A 20,158-nucleotide genomic window follows, 5' to 3' on the forward strand; every position below is an offset into this window, starting at 1 on the left:
AATACATTCAAATCAATACTTAAACAGATCAAGTGGTACAAACACAAGAAACTAAGAGACTTTATCACAACACACTGACAGACTGACCACAGGTAAAAAGGAAGCTTTTTCAGAATTGTTGTCTGGCCCTATGCATGTCCACAGCTCAGCACCCCTGCCATTTCTTTAACAAGTTACAGAATCACAGATTAGCCCCGTGCAACTACAGAGCACTTATGTCTGAAAGCTCAGGCACTTCAGAGGCAGTTTGGTTATTGCTCTGGCTGTGAATGCTATGAATCTGAGAAGAAACAAACAGTATTTCCAAACAGTATGCTGGCACACTCTACTGAAATCAGAGGAGTGAAGTAAAAATAAGCAGGAGTTGTAGTAGTAGTAGTACTACTACTATATTGATTATTATCATTACTGCCACCATGCCAGCTGTGGCTTAAGTGATGCAGTGGTACAATACAAAACCAGTATTTCCTAAAGCATGAACTAATCTAAGATTTCAGAACAAACCACAGCACAAAAAGACTGCAGCCTTACATAGCAATGCTATTACATGGCTCATAGAAAGCCATACTTTGCAGCAAAGAGCATAGATTTTCCTAGTGACTTGTGTGGAACTTTCAGTACCTCTCCTGGCTTCACACTTATTAAGGGACAATGGGTAAACTGCAGGTGAAAACAGGAAAAACACTGAATGCTGTTTAAAGTGAGGACTGAAAAGATGTCTGTTGTCTGCTTTGGTTTCAGAAGGCTACAGCAACACTTGTGAGTACAGTACAGTACTGTACCTGTATTTTCTGTACAGTAACTGTTCAGCACATTAATTGTACAGTAATTGCATTTTCCCTCACCCCTCACCATTTTCTTCAAATTGATCACAGGAATTGGGACCAGCTGCTGAAAAGAAACTGCTATGCTGTCCCAGTATGAGCAGAATACTGCATGTATTTGGTCAATTCTCCCTGAACAAGAAAGTCTTAGAGGTATTTTCCAATTGCAGTAATCAAATTGCAAGAACCAGATTAATCAATTAAAGCTAATCTTTTTGGAGAATAAAAAAAGAGACAACAATCATTAAATAGTACTTGTGAAGTATTACTCAATTTCTAGAGTTGGTAACACAAGAAATGCTAGTAGAAATATTTGGTTTGAATTTTAAGTATATTCCATAAAAAAATCCCACAATGCTCAAGGCTACTGAAAAAAAAATTTACTCAGTTGCTGTACATGAACAGCATCCATCAATCTCAAACAGTCATCTGAGTAAGCCAATTAACCATGATCACTTGCAGTGCTGACAGGCACCACAATGATTGGAATCTATCATCTTCCCTACTGAACTAAAAATGTACACTGGGAAAAATAATATAATTCTAACTTCTCTCAAAGAAGTTACAGTACAATAAAAAACAGGTAATATTCAAAGACCCGTTGGTACTTTTGTCCTGTCTTATGAACAAATTGATCACAGAATTCCTGCCATTTGGAAGAGAATCAAACCAAATTGCATGAAGTATATATACTTGAATTTCCAAAAATTTCCATTGCTTGCACACTGAATCCACACAACCTTTAGAAAACCTCACAAATTCTCACGTATGGGCCAAAGTGCATCCTTCATGTTCTTTCATTCAGGAAGCTGCCAATTTTCACAGGAAGATGGTGTGGGAGATGGTGTCAAATATTTCACTGCAGTCTAGATAGAACACAGCCTTTCCCTCATTTACTAAACTGGTCACTTTGTCATAGAAAGAGATTTGGTTGGTCAGCCTGGACCTTACTTTCACAAGTCCATGTTGGCTGGGCTTGATGGCCTGGTAGGCCTGAATGTGCCATGTAACAGCACTTAGCTGCATTTTACATGGCTGTTGCACAATACATAGCACAGACTAGCTCTAAAAGACAGATTCAAAAATCTTTAGATTTAGTATTATAAGCCTAAATACTCTAGTGATCCAGAAACTTGTTTAAAGTATCAAAGTACCACTGGATTTTCCTGCTTGGCTTCCCATCACTGAAAGTTGCTGTTCTCTACCCCCACACGTCTAAACCACAAGATTCTTAATAATAATTGAGAACTACTGCACTCTCAGGAAATGCTCAGAAGCCCTCTGCACTGGCATGCTCTAGCCTCTGAACAAAACTTTTCTCTGTCATGCAAATTCAATACTGTCAGCAATTCGGTAGGGAGGAAGTAAAGGAGGTAAACTCAAAATCACCCAAAGACAAGGCCCCTTCTTAGTCCTGGGCGGAAGTCATGCCAAAAGGCCTTTCTAAAGCCCCCCCCATTTCATACAACACACAACCTAAGAGAACTAAGACAATCCTACATCCCCAACTTCCTCATAAGTGCTGTTACTTCAGTGTTGGTACTGAACAGATGGGTCAGATCTCAAAGGTGTACCACAAACTAGGTGAGATGTATTTCTTAACTTCTAGGAAACCAGTTGTGTATACATACACACACTGAAAAGGATACAGAAAACTAAATGGAAAAAGAAGGACAAAAGAGTTAATTCAAATTTTGATTTCTATGAATTTGAAGAAAAACCAAACAAACAAAAAAATCACTTCACTGAAAATATTTTTGTTCAAATACTGTGTCAATTGTTATTTTTCTTAGACTCTGAAGAGTAGCTCCAGGAAATCAAACCAGGCCAGAGACAAACCAGATATGCACAAATATTGTGGAAATGTTCAACACAAACTAAAATAAGGACCTGATACCATGGACTCTGTGTGACCTCACATTTCTAAAAGAAAAACTATTTTTAAAACTACAACAATTTCAGTGCAACTTAATGTATCTCTGCAATAACTACAATCATATCCGACAGCATAAGAATACATAGTAAGAAATAAAGAAAAATTTGAATGAGATTAGAATTATTTCATAATAGTAACCCATATCAACATGCAGATGATATTTTGTGTCAATAATCAGAACTTACCATATTGATTGGGTCAACTGGACCAATGCTGTTAACATAGACATCTGTTTCAATCACCGTAGTTCTCACTAAACAAAATAGTAACCATAATAATTACATATTTCATTAATTCTGTGCATTGTTAGCGCAATTTAATTTATTTAACTAAAAACTGCATCTGGTATTTTTTTATTAGATTCAGAACAATTTAATTTCTGGTTTGTTCATTTTGTGAAGGATCATATATGACTTGGCTGTCTTATTTCATATGACTTTTTAGAAATATCAACTTGAACATTTTAGTTCATAATGCAATCTTCACCTGTGCTTTTTGATCAATATAAGATAGATAAAAAAGGAAAAGAAAAGAAAAAAAATGAAACAAAAAACCCCAAAACTCTCTTCCAACATAAAAATGCAGTCCTAAAAAGAAAACAAGTTTGGAACATTCTTTTCATAAAACAAACCATGAGGTCTGGGACAAATGTGTTTATCAGCTGCAAGGAATCAATATGAAGTGCCTTCTATCAGTTTCTGAGAATATGTAACAGATAAAAAATAACTTTTCACCACAGGCTTCTTCAAGTCATAAAGCTACAGCACACCTAGGGATTACTAATGCTCTTTCATCAGCTTGATTATTACACTGGTTAAAAGACCAAATTGAAAGCTCGTCAATTAAAGTTATTTAAAAGGTAAACATTACCAAAATTATTTTTCTTTAAAAACAGGGTAAACACTCTCACTGGGCAAACAAAAAACCAAAAACTTTTAAAAATGTATTCCAGTACAGAATATACTCTTTACTCTGTGCATTTTCAGAAGGATGCAAAGTCTAAGAGTCCATAAAAGGCACACTTGAAGTACAGGAAGCTCTCATAGCTCATTTTTTATCTCCTAACTGGTTTATACAGAAAAAAGGGCACAAATGAAAGAGGAGAGGACGCATTCTAATTTCATCATTTTACCAAGCATCTTCTGGTTTGTGCTGAAGAACCAGAATGTGGACACAAGAGAATTTATGTCCTTGTACCCAATAGAATGAAGAGGGATAATAATAATAGAGCTCTGCTAGTCCTTTTATGGTATGGCACAATAAAGAAGCATCTCTTTCAAGCTGCAGATAAAAAAAATGGGAAGGTACAAACAAAAAGGCATTTTGATTTCATAGGAGAGGGAGCCTCAGTCATCAGATTTAACTTTTTTATACAGCAAAAGCCAAGGGTTTAACAGCAAACCTAATCTCTGAAAACTTTGACATACAGAAAGCAAGACTGTAACAGTGACATCCTTGCCAACTACAATGACAGGCAAGAGGCATTTCCTAAATATCCCAAGATACTTTTTCCCTGCCAAGCTCACTTGGGAGGAAATTTGCCCTGATTCCAAATCTGGTTAATGGTGTGAACATAAGCCTGACAGAAAGACACACTAGTGAGGCTGCACAAAGGATTTTCTGTATGACCACAGAGCACAGAGTCACTTGATCACCATACCATCCCCAGCATGCTTCAGAGAAAGTTTAAACAGATTCTGGAAACCAATTTATCTCCTAGGAGAAAAAATAAGTACTTCCTTCAATGATACTTATGGTCCCGTCCAACTCAAAATATTCTGTAATTCTGTTATTCTTTGATTCTAAGCTGCAAATGTTTCCAATTTCTGCAGAGCTCATAAAGGAAGGGAGACAACAAAAGGACCCATACACACAGACTGAAATATCAGAGTAAGAAGAAAGTTCATATTGTATGTATTTAGTCATATGTATGACGAAATCCTTTAGACATATATCACATTCTGCAAATGGATATCCTCTTCCTTTAATTTTCAATCCTATTTATTTTTATAACAGCAGCCCCACTGCTAGAGCAGAACACAAGGAGGTGGATCAAAGTGTATCTTGCCTTATTCCTCAAGTAATGTTGAATAATTCATTGAAATACAACTCACAGAATTCCTTCTCCTCCCCCTCCTTTTTTTACCCTCTCAATTCCAGTTATACTGAAGGAGCTAAATACTCTGCAGGTGCAGCCACCCCCTTTCCAATAGTCTTTGTGTCATCTGCCAGCTTTACTATAGAAATGAATTACTAAAATAATTCAAAATATCATTATTCTTGATCAAAAATTTCCCATGAGACCACACTATAGATATCCCAGCCACTGGGATGTTTATTAACAACTAAATGTCAAGCTCTGTCAGTGACACAGTTTTTAATGGAGGCTGTGCCAATTTTAAGAAATTCATACTTGCATCGTGCAGTACTTCACCTGCCACAAGGGCTTTCCTGTAGTGAGCCACTCAGCTAATTTTGCCATTTCCATACTGCTCTGAGTAAGATTATAAGAAGTATTAAGAGCCAGAGAACAGTTTAAAAATCTGCCTCTGTTAAAATTATTGTAATTGACATAAATGATCCAGAGAGAGAAACTCAAATTGAGGATTGGAAGAAGCTTATTTTGTTACCTTAGTTCTTCTGTATGGTACAGAAAAATGTACTTCTGATTTAGAAGGATTAACTAATACTTCTTGTGTTCTTGAACTAGAAGTGGTAACAGTTCATAAAAATGACAAATGCTGAACGAAAATACCTTCTTGATACTTTGAGAAGAACAAATTGAGAAGATTTTCTGACCCTGGCTGCTTCCTATTATACTCTAAAACTTGCTATCAGCCCTGAAAACACAAGTAAGAAGAAGGCTATTTAACACATCCTGCATGAAGTGCAGAGCAGCAGTGTTCTAAACAAGGGGAGAAAGGGCTTGAACACTTTAAATATTTAAACTGAAAGACAGGATGATGCAGGCTAGAGTAAAGCAAGAAGGTGAGAGTGCATATTCAAGAGGAAGGGGGAAACAGAGAAAGAAGAGCAAAAAGGAGCAGCCGACCATAAGGTCAGCTTCTAATGCAGCTGCAGCACACAGGGAACCTGTTTGGCAAGCCCAGTCTAGAGAGATATACTCACTTTCTGATTTCCTGCTTTGACTTTTTTTTTCACTAGACTAAACTTCTTCTGGGTTTAAAAAGTTTTGAAAAATGTTTATTCCTCATAAGAAAAATCATAGCAATAAAAATCTATCTCAATAATTGACAAATTATTTTAGTAATTGACCCTGATATTTAAAGTGCCTGGTTTTTAGCCTATACTTTTGTGGGCTCAATTTTCAGCTTTTAATATTTGATATATCTCTTATTGCTACACTTAAGAGCTCTTCTTATCAGCTATTCTCATTCTATAAACATCTATTTCCTGACACAAATAATAATCATTATTGTAAAAGTCTAGAACATTGCACTTTTTATTCCTTAATTCTGCTATTTTCACTCCTCCAATCCATTCAATACATTAACCTAGAGCATGGTAGTCCACCTAAATTCACTAACCCCATAGTTTACCACAATTCCCTCATTTTCTAATGAAGGTTTAAGTCACATCACTTTTGTTTTTAATTAATACTTCTTATGCTCTTTAACTAAGACCACTTTTGTAACTTCATCCTGGCTTATTTTCTTTGAGCATGTTTTCTCCAACTCCTCAATACTTGCCTAAAGAAGCATCCCCTATAGTGATAAGGTATTTATTCAGCAAATAAATTCGGTGGGTACCCTATGCAGAAATAACAGAGTCCTTCAATTTGTAATAGCTTTTAATGGAACAATACAATTCTAAGAATCAGCTATCTAAGATTATTACTTAAATGGCTATTTATATTGAAAATTTAGTCTCAAGCGTCTACAGCAGGCTTCCAGGTCAACCTCTGAAGAATTTTTTCAAAGTGATTTTGATGAAGGCAGAGCTCTGTTCTCTAAACTTTTTATACTTCTACTTAAAAGAAATTCATCTTTTGCAGATACTCCTACCCCACCATTTTTATAATTTCCATGATTTTCTATGCAGTGCACACGTCCAATACCTTCAACATTCCCTGAATATGTGATTCTACATTTTGCTCTTGTATTTTGATTTTCTTCAATTCTTGGAAAATATTCTTAAAATACATCTCTCTCTAACTTTCCTTGGTATTTTCCTGCTTGTTTTGCTGTCTGGAATAAAATTAAAAAACTTTTCAAAGAGTGTTAAAATGAGAATGCAAAAGCAAGTCCTTAATGCAAAGCATTCACAGTGGCACAATATGGCAATATGCACATGTGCTACAGTATTTCTACAATTTTTATAAGGTTATTTAACTAGTATATCTGAGAAATATTGTCTAATTAGAAGCACAGTTGGCTAGGTAATTTCCCCCAGGTCCTGCCCCATTGGAGCTCCTTGATCTTTTAACCCTCTACATTATTGTATCTACAATGTATGGTGCAAAACAAAGTGTCCTTGCTAGACTAATAAACAGAATTCCAAGAATGTATTACTAAGAGTTTGTTGAAAGATGGGAGAAGTCAGGAAAAGTATTAAAACTTATAACTATGCATTAACAGTCTGCAAAGTTACAAATATATGAAAAATATATAAAAATCTTTAGGCATCATTTTGAGCTTATTACTTTTCTGCCTATTTCATACTTTCATCACTGCTACACTAGGAGCACCTCTTCAACAGAATACTTTCTAATACATTTATTTTTTGAGAATTAGCACTTCAGTTTGAAAGCCCTGTATTTTCCATGTATTCCTGATGTCTCTTAGAACATGACTATTCATATTAGTGCACTTGAGAGATGTAATTATTTACCCGTGTTCTGCTTATGGGGCAATAACAACGATCCACATTTCTCTAGGTATCCAATTTTTCTACATCCATGAGCAATTATCCTTAAATTCCCACCCAATTATCCCAAATTCTTAAGATTTCCATCAATGATGAGTTGTCTTAAACTGTTAATGAAAACACTCACTAAAGTTGTAGATATGTGATGACTGTTTCCTATTTTTAATTAATATTTCAGATAGTGCAGTTGTATTTTGCACATATACGCATCACTGCTGGAAAAAATTATCTGTACATTGATAGGATAATATTAGTAGATCAGTGCCCATAGGATGAGAGGGGTAAAAAATGAGAAGCCAGAATTCTTTCCTTTAAAAAGGACAGTTCAAAAACAATAGTGACGTTGATGCGGGGCTAGAGGTGAAACAGTATGGTTATAAAATCATGCACCCAGAAGGTAATGTTACAGTGAGAATAATATTGCTTCATTAGTATATCAACACTCCAATGTTGTATCTGTAATTAAACATATTTATACCACAGATAGGAGACTTTATCTGATAACTACTATTACTTAATACTGAGTAGAAGAATGATAGAACATTTATGCTCCAAACACTTCAAGCCTACTACATAACTTGAATTAAAGGCTAGTAAGATTACTAAACATAACAAAGGGTAGAAGAAATTACTACAACTCATAGTTATTTGAATGAGACAAGCAGAAAATTACAGAATGGTTTTCCCCTATTAAATTTCAGTATTGCGTCCAAAATGCCAATTTTCATTTGGCTCTCCTTTAGCATGTCCCTCAACTAACTGCATGTTTAACAATGAAACTCTTATCTCACTGCGAGATGCTGAAATTCTGTGTCAACACCAGGAAGAAAACTAAATTCTGCCCGGGGATTCAAACCCAAAAATCCAAGTTCAAAACAAAAAAAATGTTGCTATTGTAAATGAGCTTTGTAATTCAATCATAAGAACGTTCAGTGGGATTCTAATGTTTTGAAAGATAATGAAAATTCCAGTTCAATAACCTTGTTGTACAAGAACTGACACACACTCTGAAGAAAGGAATCTGACACCAGATTTTATCCACATACTTGAAGCAGATTAAGATGAATAAACTATAGTCTGATTTTGTTTTTCTGTCTGTCAAATATCTGCTGCAGTTTCCAAACAACTGGACAGAATGCAGAGCTTTCAACTGAAGTCAGAAATTTCATCTTATGTTGTCCAAAATTTCTTCCTTGTGGCAGAATCATGCTTAACATTTCTTCAAATACCCCCAAATGTTTCCTTTTTTCATTACTCTGGCTGATTATTCATGAACTTTATGTTCTAGTATAGTGGATGGATGCAGGGCCCAGATAGCAATGTCATATAGGTACAGAACTTTTGAGAAGAGGTACATTTATGAGAGAGAAGTTAGAACTAAGCGTCTTCTTTTGGGAACTGATATTTTGAATCCGAGAAGCTGCACATTGAGTTACTCACAGAAAGACAATTCTTGTCCTATCAAGACTCAGAACATAGCCATGAAAATAAAGTTAAGAATAACATCAAAATTCTTCCATGCCCATCTAAATGCATTTGACATGTCAGAATAAATTCCTCCTCTGTATTTGTTCCATTTACTTGTAAGTTTTATGGGGAGAGAAGAGAAAGAGAATTCTCTTTTGTTTCATCCCCACCTACAAGCTAATCATTAGAAGGAATCCTAGAAGAGACAGTTTATTTCCTCACAATCACTTTTCTGTCTGTTGCATCAAATGGGGAAAAACCAACAGTAAGCTATACATTTGTCACACATTGAGAATTTAAGGAAAAACATGCTGGAGGACTTTTCGTGTTGCCTAAATGTTTTTAGTAATTCAATTAAATGAACATGAAGGAAAAGACTCAAACCAAACTTTATGAGATTCATATGTGATTATATTATGACAGGGAGAGAATTATTGCCTTTCAACACCTCTAAGATAACAGTCACCAATAAAACAGAACTAATAAGTTTGGGGAAGAAAAAAATTTGTCAGAAGCTTTCAAAGGAAGATGCTTAATTTGAGATTGTGTCTTTTTCTTCCCCTACATAAATGAAACAGGTCTAGATTGTTGTTTAAAGTATAAACAGCTTACAGACTTACATGGCATTCCTTTGATAAGGAGTGCCAGGTACATCACAAATACTTATGTCCTCCACCTCTTCCTTCACATTTCAGGAAACAAACTCAGAGAAAATATATTGCTTTTTTATTTCATCCTGCATGCAAGGAGCTGGCAAGGTTTCATGTACTACATGTTTTCAAAACATGATTCTTCCAAATATTTATGCTTAATAGTTATATGCAAATTGATGCTTTGACTATTGAAAGATGCAGCCTTCATATAGCTGCAAAGTTTGATCTATAGCAATGCAGTTTTCCTTCCTATATTCCACTTAAAAATGGGTGCTAAGTTATATTTTTAGACTCCTGGGTTTTTTTTCAAAATCTCTGCTAAGGGAAGAAGACAATTGAGTTGAGCTATATTTGCTCAAAATAGACACAACGAATTTCACAGAGTAAGAATAAAATTTCTAGGGATAATGCTTTAATGAAGTCCTAAAGACTTAAGATCAATTCTTGAAATGGCCATGGCTGGTTTATATCTACGGTTCTTTCTGACAGAAGATCTTTGTTAAACAAAGAAAATTATAATTGCCTTTCAGTGATTAATTACAGATTGCTCACTGTCCCCCAAAACCAGTACCTTCCATAAGAAAAAAATATTATAAATAGAAGATGAGGTCTTATCTTGTATAGAACAATTTTTTACTAGTTCCAGAAAAATGACTGCATTTTATTACTCTTATATTTAGCTTGCTATATTGAGTTTTGCAACAAGCATAGTTTTGCCATCTTTGACAAAATGCACACCATCTCTAGTTCACATTTTCTAGTAAACTGAATCATTTTATGAGCTTACCCCCAATATCTGGCCGAAGCTTATTGTCATATCCTTGAAGCAAGGAGTCCAGGATGTTAGTTACATCACCACCATGAATCTTTGGTGCAAGGACCCATGTTTTATTCACCATTAGATCTTCATCATCCTCATCATCTGCTTTATCAGCTCTATGTTGAGTGATTAAAAAAAAAAAAGGAAATCAAAATTGGGAAAAACACAAGTCACGGTGAAACTGAATACACAAGAGTTGGAGAAGAAAGAGATAAAAATATTGAACACCATTTAGAATAGTTTGTGCAAACATAAATGCATTCTCGTGCCAGAAGAAAGAAGCAGGCCCTTATTTACTATATATATATATATATATATATATATATATATATATATATATATATATATAAAATATTTACCAACATTTTGTTTTAGGATGGTGGAGAGTGTAAATGTTAATAGAGGCATCCACACATCACCCATATAGAAAAACTCAAGCCATGAGTCAAACCCACAAAGGCAGCAGCAGCCATCAGCTTACTGTCAGCCTTTTCCTGTTTTAAAACAAAAGTATAATTCCAAAGCTTTTCCCTACATGCATTTCTTTCTCAAGCAATGCTGCTGATATTTCTAAGAGATGCTTAATCTTCATAATAGCATATCTATTGTATGCTATTTTAAAAAGCATCAACAGAATCTCCTTCCTAGTAGACTCTGTTATATGATGTAAAAAAATAAAACTTGCATTCTGATTAAACTCCATTCACATTTTAAGCAAGCAAACATTACATCCATGTGCTACAACTAAGCATTAGGAGAAGCAGAAGCTGCAGACATATGCCAATTACGTCTCTGAATGTATACATGGTATAGTTAACTCAAAGGAATGGTACTCCATTTTCAGATCATTTATTAGCTACCTATTTTATCAAGATGAAACAATTGTACAAGGAAAATAATTACATATTCATTTATTACCTATCTTTTAATTAGATAAGCAGCAATAGATAGTGAATCCCTAGATCATTAAAAAAAATTGCAATACCTTGGTTGCATCTGCAAATTCACTCAGATATCACCAAAAGGTCAAAGAATGCCTGAAAGTAGTTTTCTTTCCATTTCAATCAAATGAGTATGGACTTCAATATTCCTCCAGTGCTAAAAACTGCTATCTATATTACTCATCTAGTTTATTTCAAGGAAATGCTATGGGCTTGAGGTCAAGCAAACTGCTTGAGACTGACAGCAGTAACTAACAGTCACACAACCTACCTTCACAAATGGGCACTGGCTAGCAATTACAGAAAATATGCAGCCCCTATAAATCAGAGCCAATGTTAACACAAGCACAATATTCCAGTAAAAGAAAATAATTAAATTACTATCCTTGTGACAATTCCCATTGTATATCAAAACTAAAAATGTTACTGCTTTATTAAGGGCTTCTAAATTACACGGACATATGCTGCCCTAGAAACTAAGAGCGGAAATTTTCAGCAAATTTACCACAGGAAAGAAGACCACCAGTATGTTCCATGTGAAGAAAGGACAGAAAAAGTCAGGAAAGGACAGAGTGAGATAAGGCATGCCTGCCTTTTATTGCAGTCCTTTGTGGAAATGCCTCAAACCAGTCTGTAATAGAAAGGCCTTGCATCACCTCTTGGATAACACTAGCAAGTCTCACTGAAAATCAAAACTGTCATGGCCGTGGAAACTCTCAGTGGTTTTGGCATGCCTGCTTAATTTGGGAAAGGAAACCTTGCCACAGCTCAATAGGTTTGCAGAGGATGAACAAAAAGAACTGTTCAGATATCAGAGCTTTCATACCTAGCTTGCTGCAAACAAGTTGAAAGAGTCTATTATAGCAGAAAGTAATATGCAGTCTAAATACAAGGCTCACTGACAGCTTCCCTGTAACAGCCTGAAAAGTGCTTTCATTCTTTTAAATTGAAATGCACCATAAAATACTTAATCTTTACTGCACTACATAGAGAAATGTCAGATATTAAATATTTAACGTTTCCCATTAGCAGGATCCCACTAATGGGAGCACTAAAACTAGGAAGTTAAGTTTCATAAATGTACACTCTTTCTCCCTCAGAGCTACCTGTTTCTTTCATGCATTGTTGCCGTACAGCTTTTTTTTTTATTATTATTATATCTATTTATGATCTGCTTGCACTTTTTGGCATCTAATTACTTTATAAATTAGCTTACAGTTGCTCAGAGTGAAAAGGCAATCCCAGACTTCTCCCAGAGGCATTAAGATGATGAGGAGTTAAAAGTTAATTTATAACTAGCTCTCTAAGGAAAGACACATAACCGCCACAAAACTGACCTTCTTTTTTTGTCTTCCATCCCATAAACAGTAGAAAGTATAGTGAAATTAACAGAGTTCCTTACATATACAGGGCACCTGATTCTCTGGGTCAGCCCAATTATTTGCAGAAAACCTGAAGTGATTATGACTCTACTTTGTTCTTCTTTAAAGTTTTTTCCACAATGCTATTAAGAACAGCCAAAATGGAAAGTACAAGAGGTCATGCCATGACCACCTAAACCAAATAGGAGTTACAACCACAACACCTCAACTCACAGTCACTTGAATATCTTGACATTTCAAAGAGTCCTTAATTTTATTTATAGATTCACAGGACAAATCACGTCAGAAAGAGATCATGAGAGGTCTCTCTAGTCCAGCCTCCTGCTCAAAGCAGGGCTTGCTCTGAGGTCACAGCAGGTTGCTCATGGCTTGATCAGGTTGACTATTGCAGACATTCAAAAATGGAAGCTGCACAACTCTCTGAGCAACCTGATCTCCACTTGGCTCTTTTCTATAATTTAATATATTTAAATAAACTGGAAATTAACAAGAAGAAACAATGCAAATAAAAACAGATTTCAGATTTTCACTTTTCATTTTTTCACTTTTTGTCTTAATTGGAGTATCTCTGGTTCTCCTCCAATTTTAAAACTCTGAACTACGGATAGGTGTACAATGACAGCTTACAGAAATCTATTAATGCAATTCCACGGGAAAGGGAAAAATTCCATCCCAACATCTGAGCGATTTTCCAGGCACCAGTAAATAAATCCATATAAGAAGACAGTTTTATTAGAGGCAACATTTCTTTACTTGGTGTCTGACAAGTATTGGTTTAAAATGCGCATTTCTGACTATTTACAAAGAACTAATTGATTTTATCTTGGAAATACTGTACACTGAAAAAAGTGCCAACTGCACAAAAAGAAACAATTGTTTTCTACACTAGTACACAAGGCCAAGAAGAGCTTGTGACTCACGAACCCATTTGGTAAAACGGCAAAGAAACCAACATGAATCAGATAATAATGTAACCAAATGTGGAATACCTGAATTATTGCTGTTCTTCAAGGTGAAAACAGCTATTCTCACTCTATTCCTCTCTTACCAGCCTTTTCAGAGGTGCTGGACTGAGATTAACCCATCTCACTACCTGACTACCATCTTTTAAACTTGTCTTTAAAATGTGCCCAAGGTCACCAAGCGTGCAGTAGAGACTGTAATATCTCTGAAATGCTGATGGAACCCGGTTCTACAGTTCTGATTCCTAAACCACAGCCACTGACGTGCAGCAACAAGACTGTGGTAAGAATGAATGACACTGGATGGAAGGAGGAAGTGACCAGAATATACAGAAAGTCTTTTGTAAACCCTTCAGTGAAATAGAGCACACCACCTGCCAACTTGAATTGTCAACCCAGTCGGTTTGGGGGGAGTTGCACAAAGCTCCCTCAAAAGAGCACCTAGTCATGTGAAGGCAACAGGACAGGCACTGTGTCCATATTCATCTCCAGCAATCTGAATTACCAATATGCTAAACAGATTTGTCATGCTAAACATTTGTCATGCTAAAGAGATTTTAATTAGTTTGTTTTAAAGATAGAAATCCCTTCAGATGTAAAAAGTCTGCAGGATCAGTTGAGATGGTGTTATCACTTAATTGACCTTGCTAGGCCATGTTCTATAAAGAAACATTCACTTTAGAAAACAAGATGGGTCAAAACTGTTAATCTTTTACCAAGTTTTTGTGTATCTCCAGCATTTTCTTCAGGATTTGGAATGGGATAGAAGGAAAAACAGAAGGCAGCAAACTTCATTCTAAACCAGAAAATAAAATGTTAAATTCAGGTATGCCATTCAATTATTTAATGACAGTTAACTTGGGCTGAGGACCTTTTTACTTCTTTGCCATTAAAATAAATCTGAAAAACCCATGAAGATTAATGCCAATTAACTCCACTCCCATTTTAATGGTAGCACTATCCTATCTCTTTCACAACCCCAAGAAGAAAGGCAAACTTAATTAAAGAGGAATTCTTTTCCTTTCCAAGTTCATCTAAAGGTTATTTCACTATACACAGAACATAATACTTGATCATCTCTCCATTTACTGTAAAATGTATTTGTTCCAGCTAAGTTCACTCACTATCTTTTTCAGAATGTCTGGAGAGATTATGATTTAGAACAAAAATACATCATCAAACATTGAAACATTTCTGTTCCATGGCACAGTGCTACTTTACGTCTAATAATGCAGGTGCTAATTCTGATTTTAATGATTTTATAAATAAGAAAGAGACCTCACCTCTTAAGATGTTTGTTGTTACAACACTTCAGCTACCCTCATAAACTCAACAGTAAACTGCATGTACACAGCTACCAGCAATTAGGCAAAAAGTGCCCCCATTTTGCTCTCTGTCCTTCAACTAATTGGAGACATTACCATGACTAATAAATCTCTGGGCACAAGTGACTAAAGACTAAATAAGTCTTTTCAACATCAGGCAACGTGCTTCTCTTCAGACACTAATATCATAGGTTTTTGTTCTCCTTTAAATACGAGAAAAATCAGTCAGGTGACCTTTGTGCTGCAATTAACATCTGTCAAGTTATGCAATGAACTGGAAGAAAAACTAATATAGGGAAACTGTTCTGACTGCTACTTGCATCATGCATGTCAAAGTATTATGCACAGAAGTACATGTATGGCATAAGTGAGAGAATTTAAATATAGCTAAGCATCAATTTAGTTGTCCATTCCCAGGCTCCTATTCCTATCCAGCACAGAGAAGGATATCCAGTCTTCCAAGATGGGCTGATTTATAGGGAACCTGTAGGCCTCTGGAAAAGTAGACACTTGTCAAGGAACCTGAGTTATCTCTACTGAAGCTTTAAGTTTGTGCAGAAGCAACTCAGTCAAGCTCTTGGTACCTGTGAGGTTTAGACAACCTTCACAGGGGCCTCGTCTATTTGGAGATAGTGATCCTTCTGTACAAGAAATACTCTGATGATTATTTAATAAATAAATAAGGAGGAAAGTGAGTGTTTCAGATAATTTCCATGCTGAGAGAGCTAAAACAAATACACTTCTTTCCTTGTTGCCTTACATATGTGAATGAAAACAGTAAGGTTAGTTGAGTTACTTCATTTACGTGAGGATCTTCAGTTGCTTCAGGAGTTTCACCAACACAGGAGTAGGGCACAGTAACACTCACTTAAATGATGAAATATGACATAAGACAGCTGTTATTCACTGGCTGTGCTCCCCAGGATACATCCTTTGTCTAAATATAATGCAATTTAACCTTTATTTTGTATTACTTAAAAAACCCCAAAAAACAAACAAAAAAAATTTCTTGAAGTGTTAATATGACAGATTACTTTGTAAACAATAATACTGGCCTTCATAACAAGTCAGTCAAGACAGGTAAGGTTCCCAGGGAAGTTTTCCAACAGATCATCTAACCAGACACTAGCTTGCTCCAGAACACCAAGCACTGTATGCTTGTATGTGGTAAAGTGTATTTATTTCATGGCCCCATCAATGTGAAGTCAGAGCTCACCTGAACTAGCCAAATTCCACACATGAAAAAAGACCTAAAGCTCTGCTGAAAAGCTAAACATGGTCACTGACACACCTATGTCCAGAGTCAGACATTTGTAAAGAGGCTGGTGATGATTCTAGCTCAGAAGACAATAATGTAAGTACTTAATTGTGCCATGTGAATGACCAGGGCATAGGACCAGGCGTAGATGAAAATCGGAACTCTGGCAGGTTGATAAGTTTAAGAAATGCCTGAAGCAGAGCAAAGTTCCTTAAATACAGAGAAAAATGCAACTTCAATGTGGAATGAATAATTACTCTCATGTCAGAAATTTAAATTATATATTTGCATATGTTCTTGAATCTTCTTAAGATAAAACATGGATGGATGTCAGATAGACTCGTAGTACCCTCAGAAGCTGAGAATTTAGTGGCACTCCTTCAGGTATGCAAATACTACTCTCAAATAGAAAAAATAATTAGGGCCACATAATCATGACTCATAAAATAGAACTCAATTTCATTTTTCTAGAAAAGACTTGGAAGCTCACTACCACTGCTAGCTGTCAGTAGTGAATGGTTTAAAGCATTCACTCTCAAGGCTCATCTCTCAAGACTTATCTTTCAGACTTTATGGCTGACTTCATAGTCATCAGTTCCGTTACAATTCTGTGGAAGTGAACTCTTGCATTTCATCATCAGCATCTTCACTGATATGGTTTATGTGTCACAGAAATTTTCTGGGAAAATAAAAGTTACTGCAAGCAAAAAAAATACAGCTATTGAAAATATGCTTTTTTGGAAAAAGCACTACTTACTCCTGGTAATCCTGTGGGATATACAGCCACTGATATTAAAGTCCTTGCTCTTTATCCTTCCCAAAGTGGTTTAGACATTCTCTTGACAAAAATCTCTTTTCCCCCCATCTATTCCATCTCCAACGTTTTCACCAATTTCCCCCCCTTTCTGCCTTGCTAGACTTGGGCATATCCTTTTGTGTGTCAAAATGTATTTCTCTCTCCCACTGAAGTATGTTTTGCTTATTCCCTATATCTTTTCTCCAGTACACCTACCACATACTGTTAGGTTGATTCTTCTTCTGAATACACATAGTCCCTTGTGCTATTTGTTTTATTTCATATTTGTCTGGCTGTTCATAATTTTCTGTCCTTCTTCTTCTTTCCGTTCTTCTTCCTTGTTGTTTAGTAAAGGGATTAATTTGGACATTAATTATCAGGGAAAAGTGTGGAAAAAAATATTAGGAATTCCTACACAGAAATATTTGAACACTAGATTAGAAGTATAAGCTACATAGGGAAGTTCACTTGGTATTAAATAAGCTTTTTTGCAAAAAGAATGAACAATCATAGCAATAACAGAATAAAAACATGCACCTCTGGTGTTCACTCCCTGTAAAAAACGTGCTGCCTATGTATCTGAGTGCTCAGACTATTAACCTTGTGATATCTTCATACATATCACAAGTACTGAATGATTAAGATCGTTTGAGTCATTACATCTTTGAAGCACATCTCAGAGATATTAAACATTTTCTCCAACACATAATAACTTCAGTCCAACTAATTTTAATCTCAGTGATACCTTCACTTAAAAGCATTATCACATTTCTCATAAAATCTTCAACATCTTTGTGACACCTACATATCAAAAACTAATTCAAAATTACTGAACAATACAACCAGACTTAACTCTGAGCACTGAATAAAGGCACAATCTGACAAAAATATTTATAGAAACGTGGATTTTTAACAAGAGGAACAACAGATACTATTAAAGCTATCTTCTGAGAGAACAGTTTTGTTCTGAGATCCACACAAATTGCTCTTCTCCAAGTCAATTTTCACATAATGCTGCATGCTGTTTGAAATAACACTGGTCAAATGCTATTAATTCAAATGGATTTTAGAGATCTCACTAAATTTTCATAAAGACTCAAAGTATCTCAGATATTCTTTATTCATCAGTCTTCTAACATAATACAAAGTTTATCTCCTTGAAAGTTTATCCAAAGACTGATATGGTCAGACCAGTACAACTGCTGTCTCTACTCCTATCAAGCTGCAGCCCAGAAATCAATTGACAATTTTTCTCACATCTCTGTAGCTAAGTACAGGTAATTCTCTGTACCACTTCAGAGCTGCTGGATTCTCAAACATATTCAGCTTGATTAATATAGCAATCTTACTTTGACCATGTCTTTATCTCCATATGTGATGACAAAAATCCTCAGTTGTGGAGACCTGAGGCAGAAAACTACTTGTTTCTACAATTCTCTTTTTGTGCCACACAATAGAGAGCAAGGATTTTGCACACAGAGCAAAACAAAACAAAAAATACAAGCTGATTTCTGCAATTTTCCAGAGAAATTACTAGTTTTCACATAAAATTTAGAAGGAATCTTAAGAAGTTTACTTCTAGTCAAAGGGCCGAATCTGAATTTAGACTAGGGTGCTTGCCTAATCCAGCTGGTATATAAAATTCCATGGAAAGACATCCCAAACCTTCACTCGATATCTTGTTCTGCTGTTTAATTATCTTTCTAGTAATTTTTTCTTTATATCTAGTTGAGATTTCCCTGTTGCAATTCATCACCATTGTTTCTCATTTTCTTACCATGCACCACTAGGAAGTGCCAACCTCTGTTTTCTGGATTGCCTCCCAGTAAATGCTGGGGACTGATGCTGAATCCACACCAAGTTATCTTTTGTCCAGTCAGATCAGCCCTTGCCTCTTAGGGACAGGTGCTCCTGCTTGACCAGCTTGGTATCCTCTCCTGAGCTCCCTCCAGTTTAAGCCCTGAACTGGATGCAGAATCTACATGCAGTTTCACAAGGGTTGAGCAGAGGGAGACAGTCAATTTCCTCACCTTCCTGAATGTGTACCTGATCCCACAGCCCAGGAGTCTGCTGTGCCAAGGTGCCATGCTCTCCAACAGCAAGTCCAGGTCCTTCTGGAAGAGCTGCTCCCCAGCTAGCTAGCTCCAGTCCTGCTGAGGGGGATTTTCCATTCAGGTGCAGGATTTTAGCACTCATCCTTGATGACTTTTATAATGTTCCTGTCAACACATTAACCCAGGCTCTCCTGCTCCCTCAGAACAGCAGCCCTGTCTGCAAACATACAAATTTGGTAAAATAGTAATATTTCAAAATGGAAAAAAAATGTCTTTAAGAAACATTAGGCTAAAATCATTATTCCTGATGCTCTGAGGAGTTCTTGCTCCACCCCAGACAAAGAAGGAAACAGGGCACAGTTCTCACTTCTCTTCCCTTGCAGCAATTATTTTGTCTTCTGATTACAAACTTGAAGAACATGTTGTATGATGCCTTTTCACAGAATCATGGAACCATTTAGTTTGGAAAAGACCTCTGAGATCATCAAGTCCAACCTTTGACTGATCGTCACCTTGTCAACCAGACTACGGCATCAAGTGCCACAGAGTTGTTTCTTGAACACCTCCAGGGATAGTGACTCTACCATGACCCAGCTCAGCCCCCTCCAATACTTTCTGGGAACAAACGCATCCCAATGTCCAACCTGAACCTCCCCTGTCACAGCCTGAGGCCATTTCCTCTTGTCCTGTCTCTATTTGCCTCAGAGAAGAGGTTGACCCCCACCTTTACAACCTCCTTTCACGCAGTGGTAGAGAGTGAGTGATAAGGGCCCCCTTGAGCCTCCTTTTCTCCAAGCTAAACAACCCCAGCTCCCTCAGCCACTCCTCACAGGACTTAACCTCTAGATCTTTC

At 36.2% G+C, this 20,158-nt stretch overlaps 1 protein-coding gene across 1 annotated transcript in view; it reads right to left on the bottom strand.

Annotated features, from left to right (window-relative positions):
• GABRG1 (gamma-aminobutyric acid type A receptor subunit gamma1) overlaps nucleotides 1–10,698 on the bottom strand; it is a 31,457-nt gene extending 20,759 nt beyond the window's left edge. Inside the window, exons 1-2 of the mRNA XM_059470373.1 lie at nucleotides 10,555–10,698; nucleotides 2,946–3,013 (exon numbers count right to left, since the gene is read on the bottom strand). Coding sequence (XP_059326356.1) covers nucleotides 2,946–3,013; nucleotides 10,555–10,666 — 180 coding nt within the window. The 5' untranslated portion in view covers nucleotides 10,667–10,698. The remainder of the gene's footprint in view (nucleotides 1–2,945; nucleotides 3,014–10,554) is intronic.
• Nucleotides 10,699–20,158: the final 9,460 nt, after the last annotated feature.

Source organism: Ammospiza nelsoni, chromosome 4 (assembly GCF_027579445.1).
Source record: "Ammospiza nelsoni isolate bAmmNel1 chromosome 4, bAmmNel1.pri, whole genome shotgun sequence".
Classification (NCBI taxonomy): Eukaryota; Metazoa; Chordata; class Aves; order Passeriformes; family Passerellidae; genus Ammospiza; species Ammospiza nelsoni.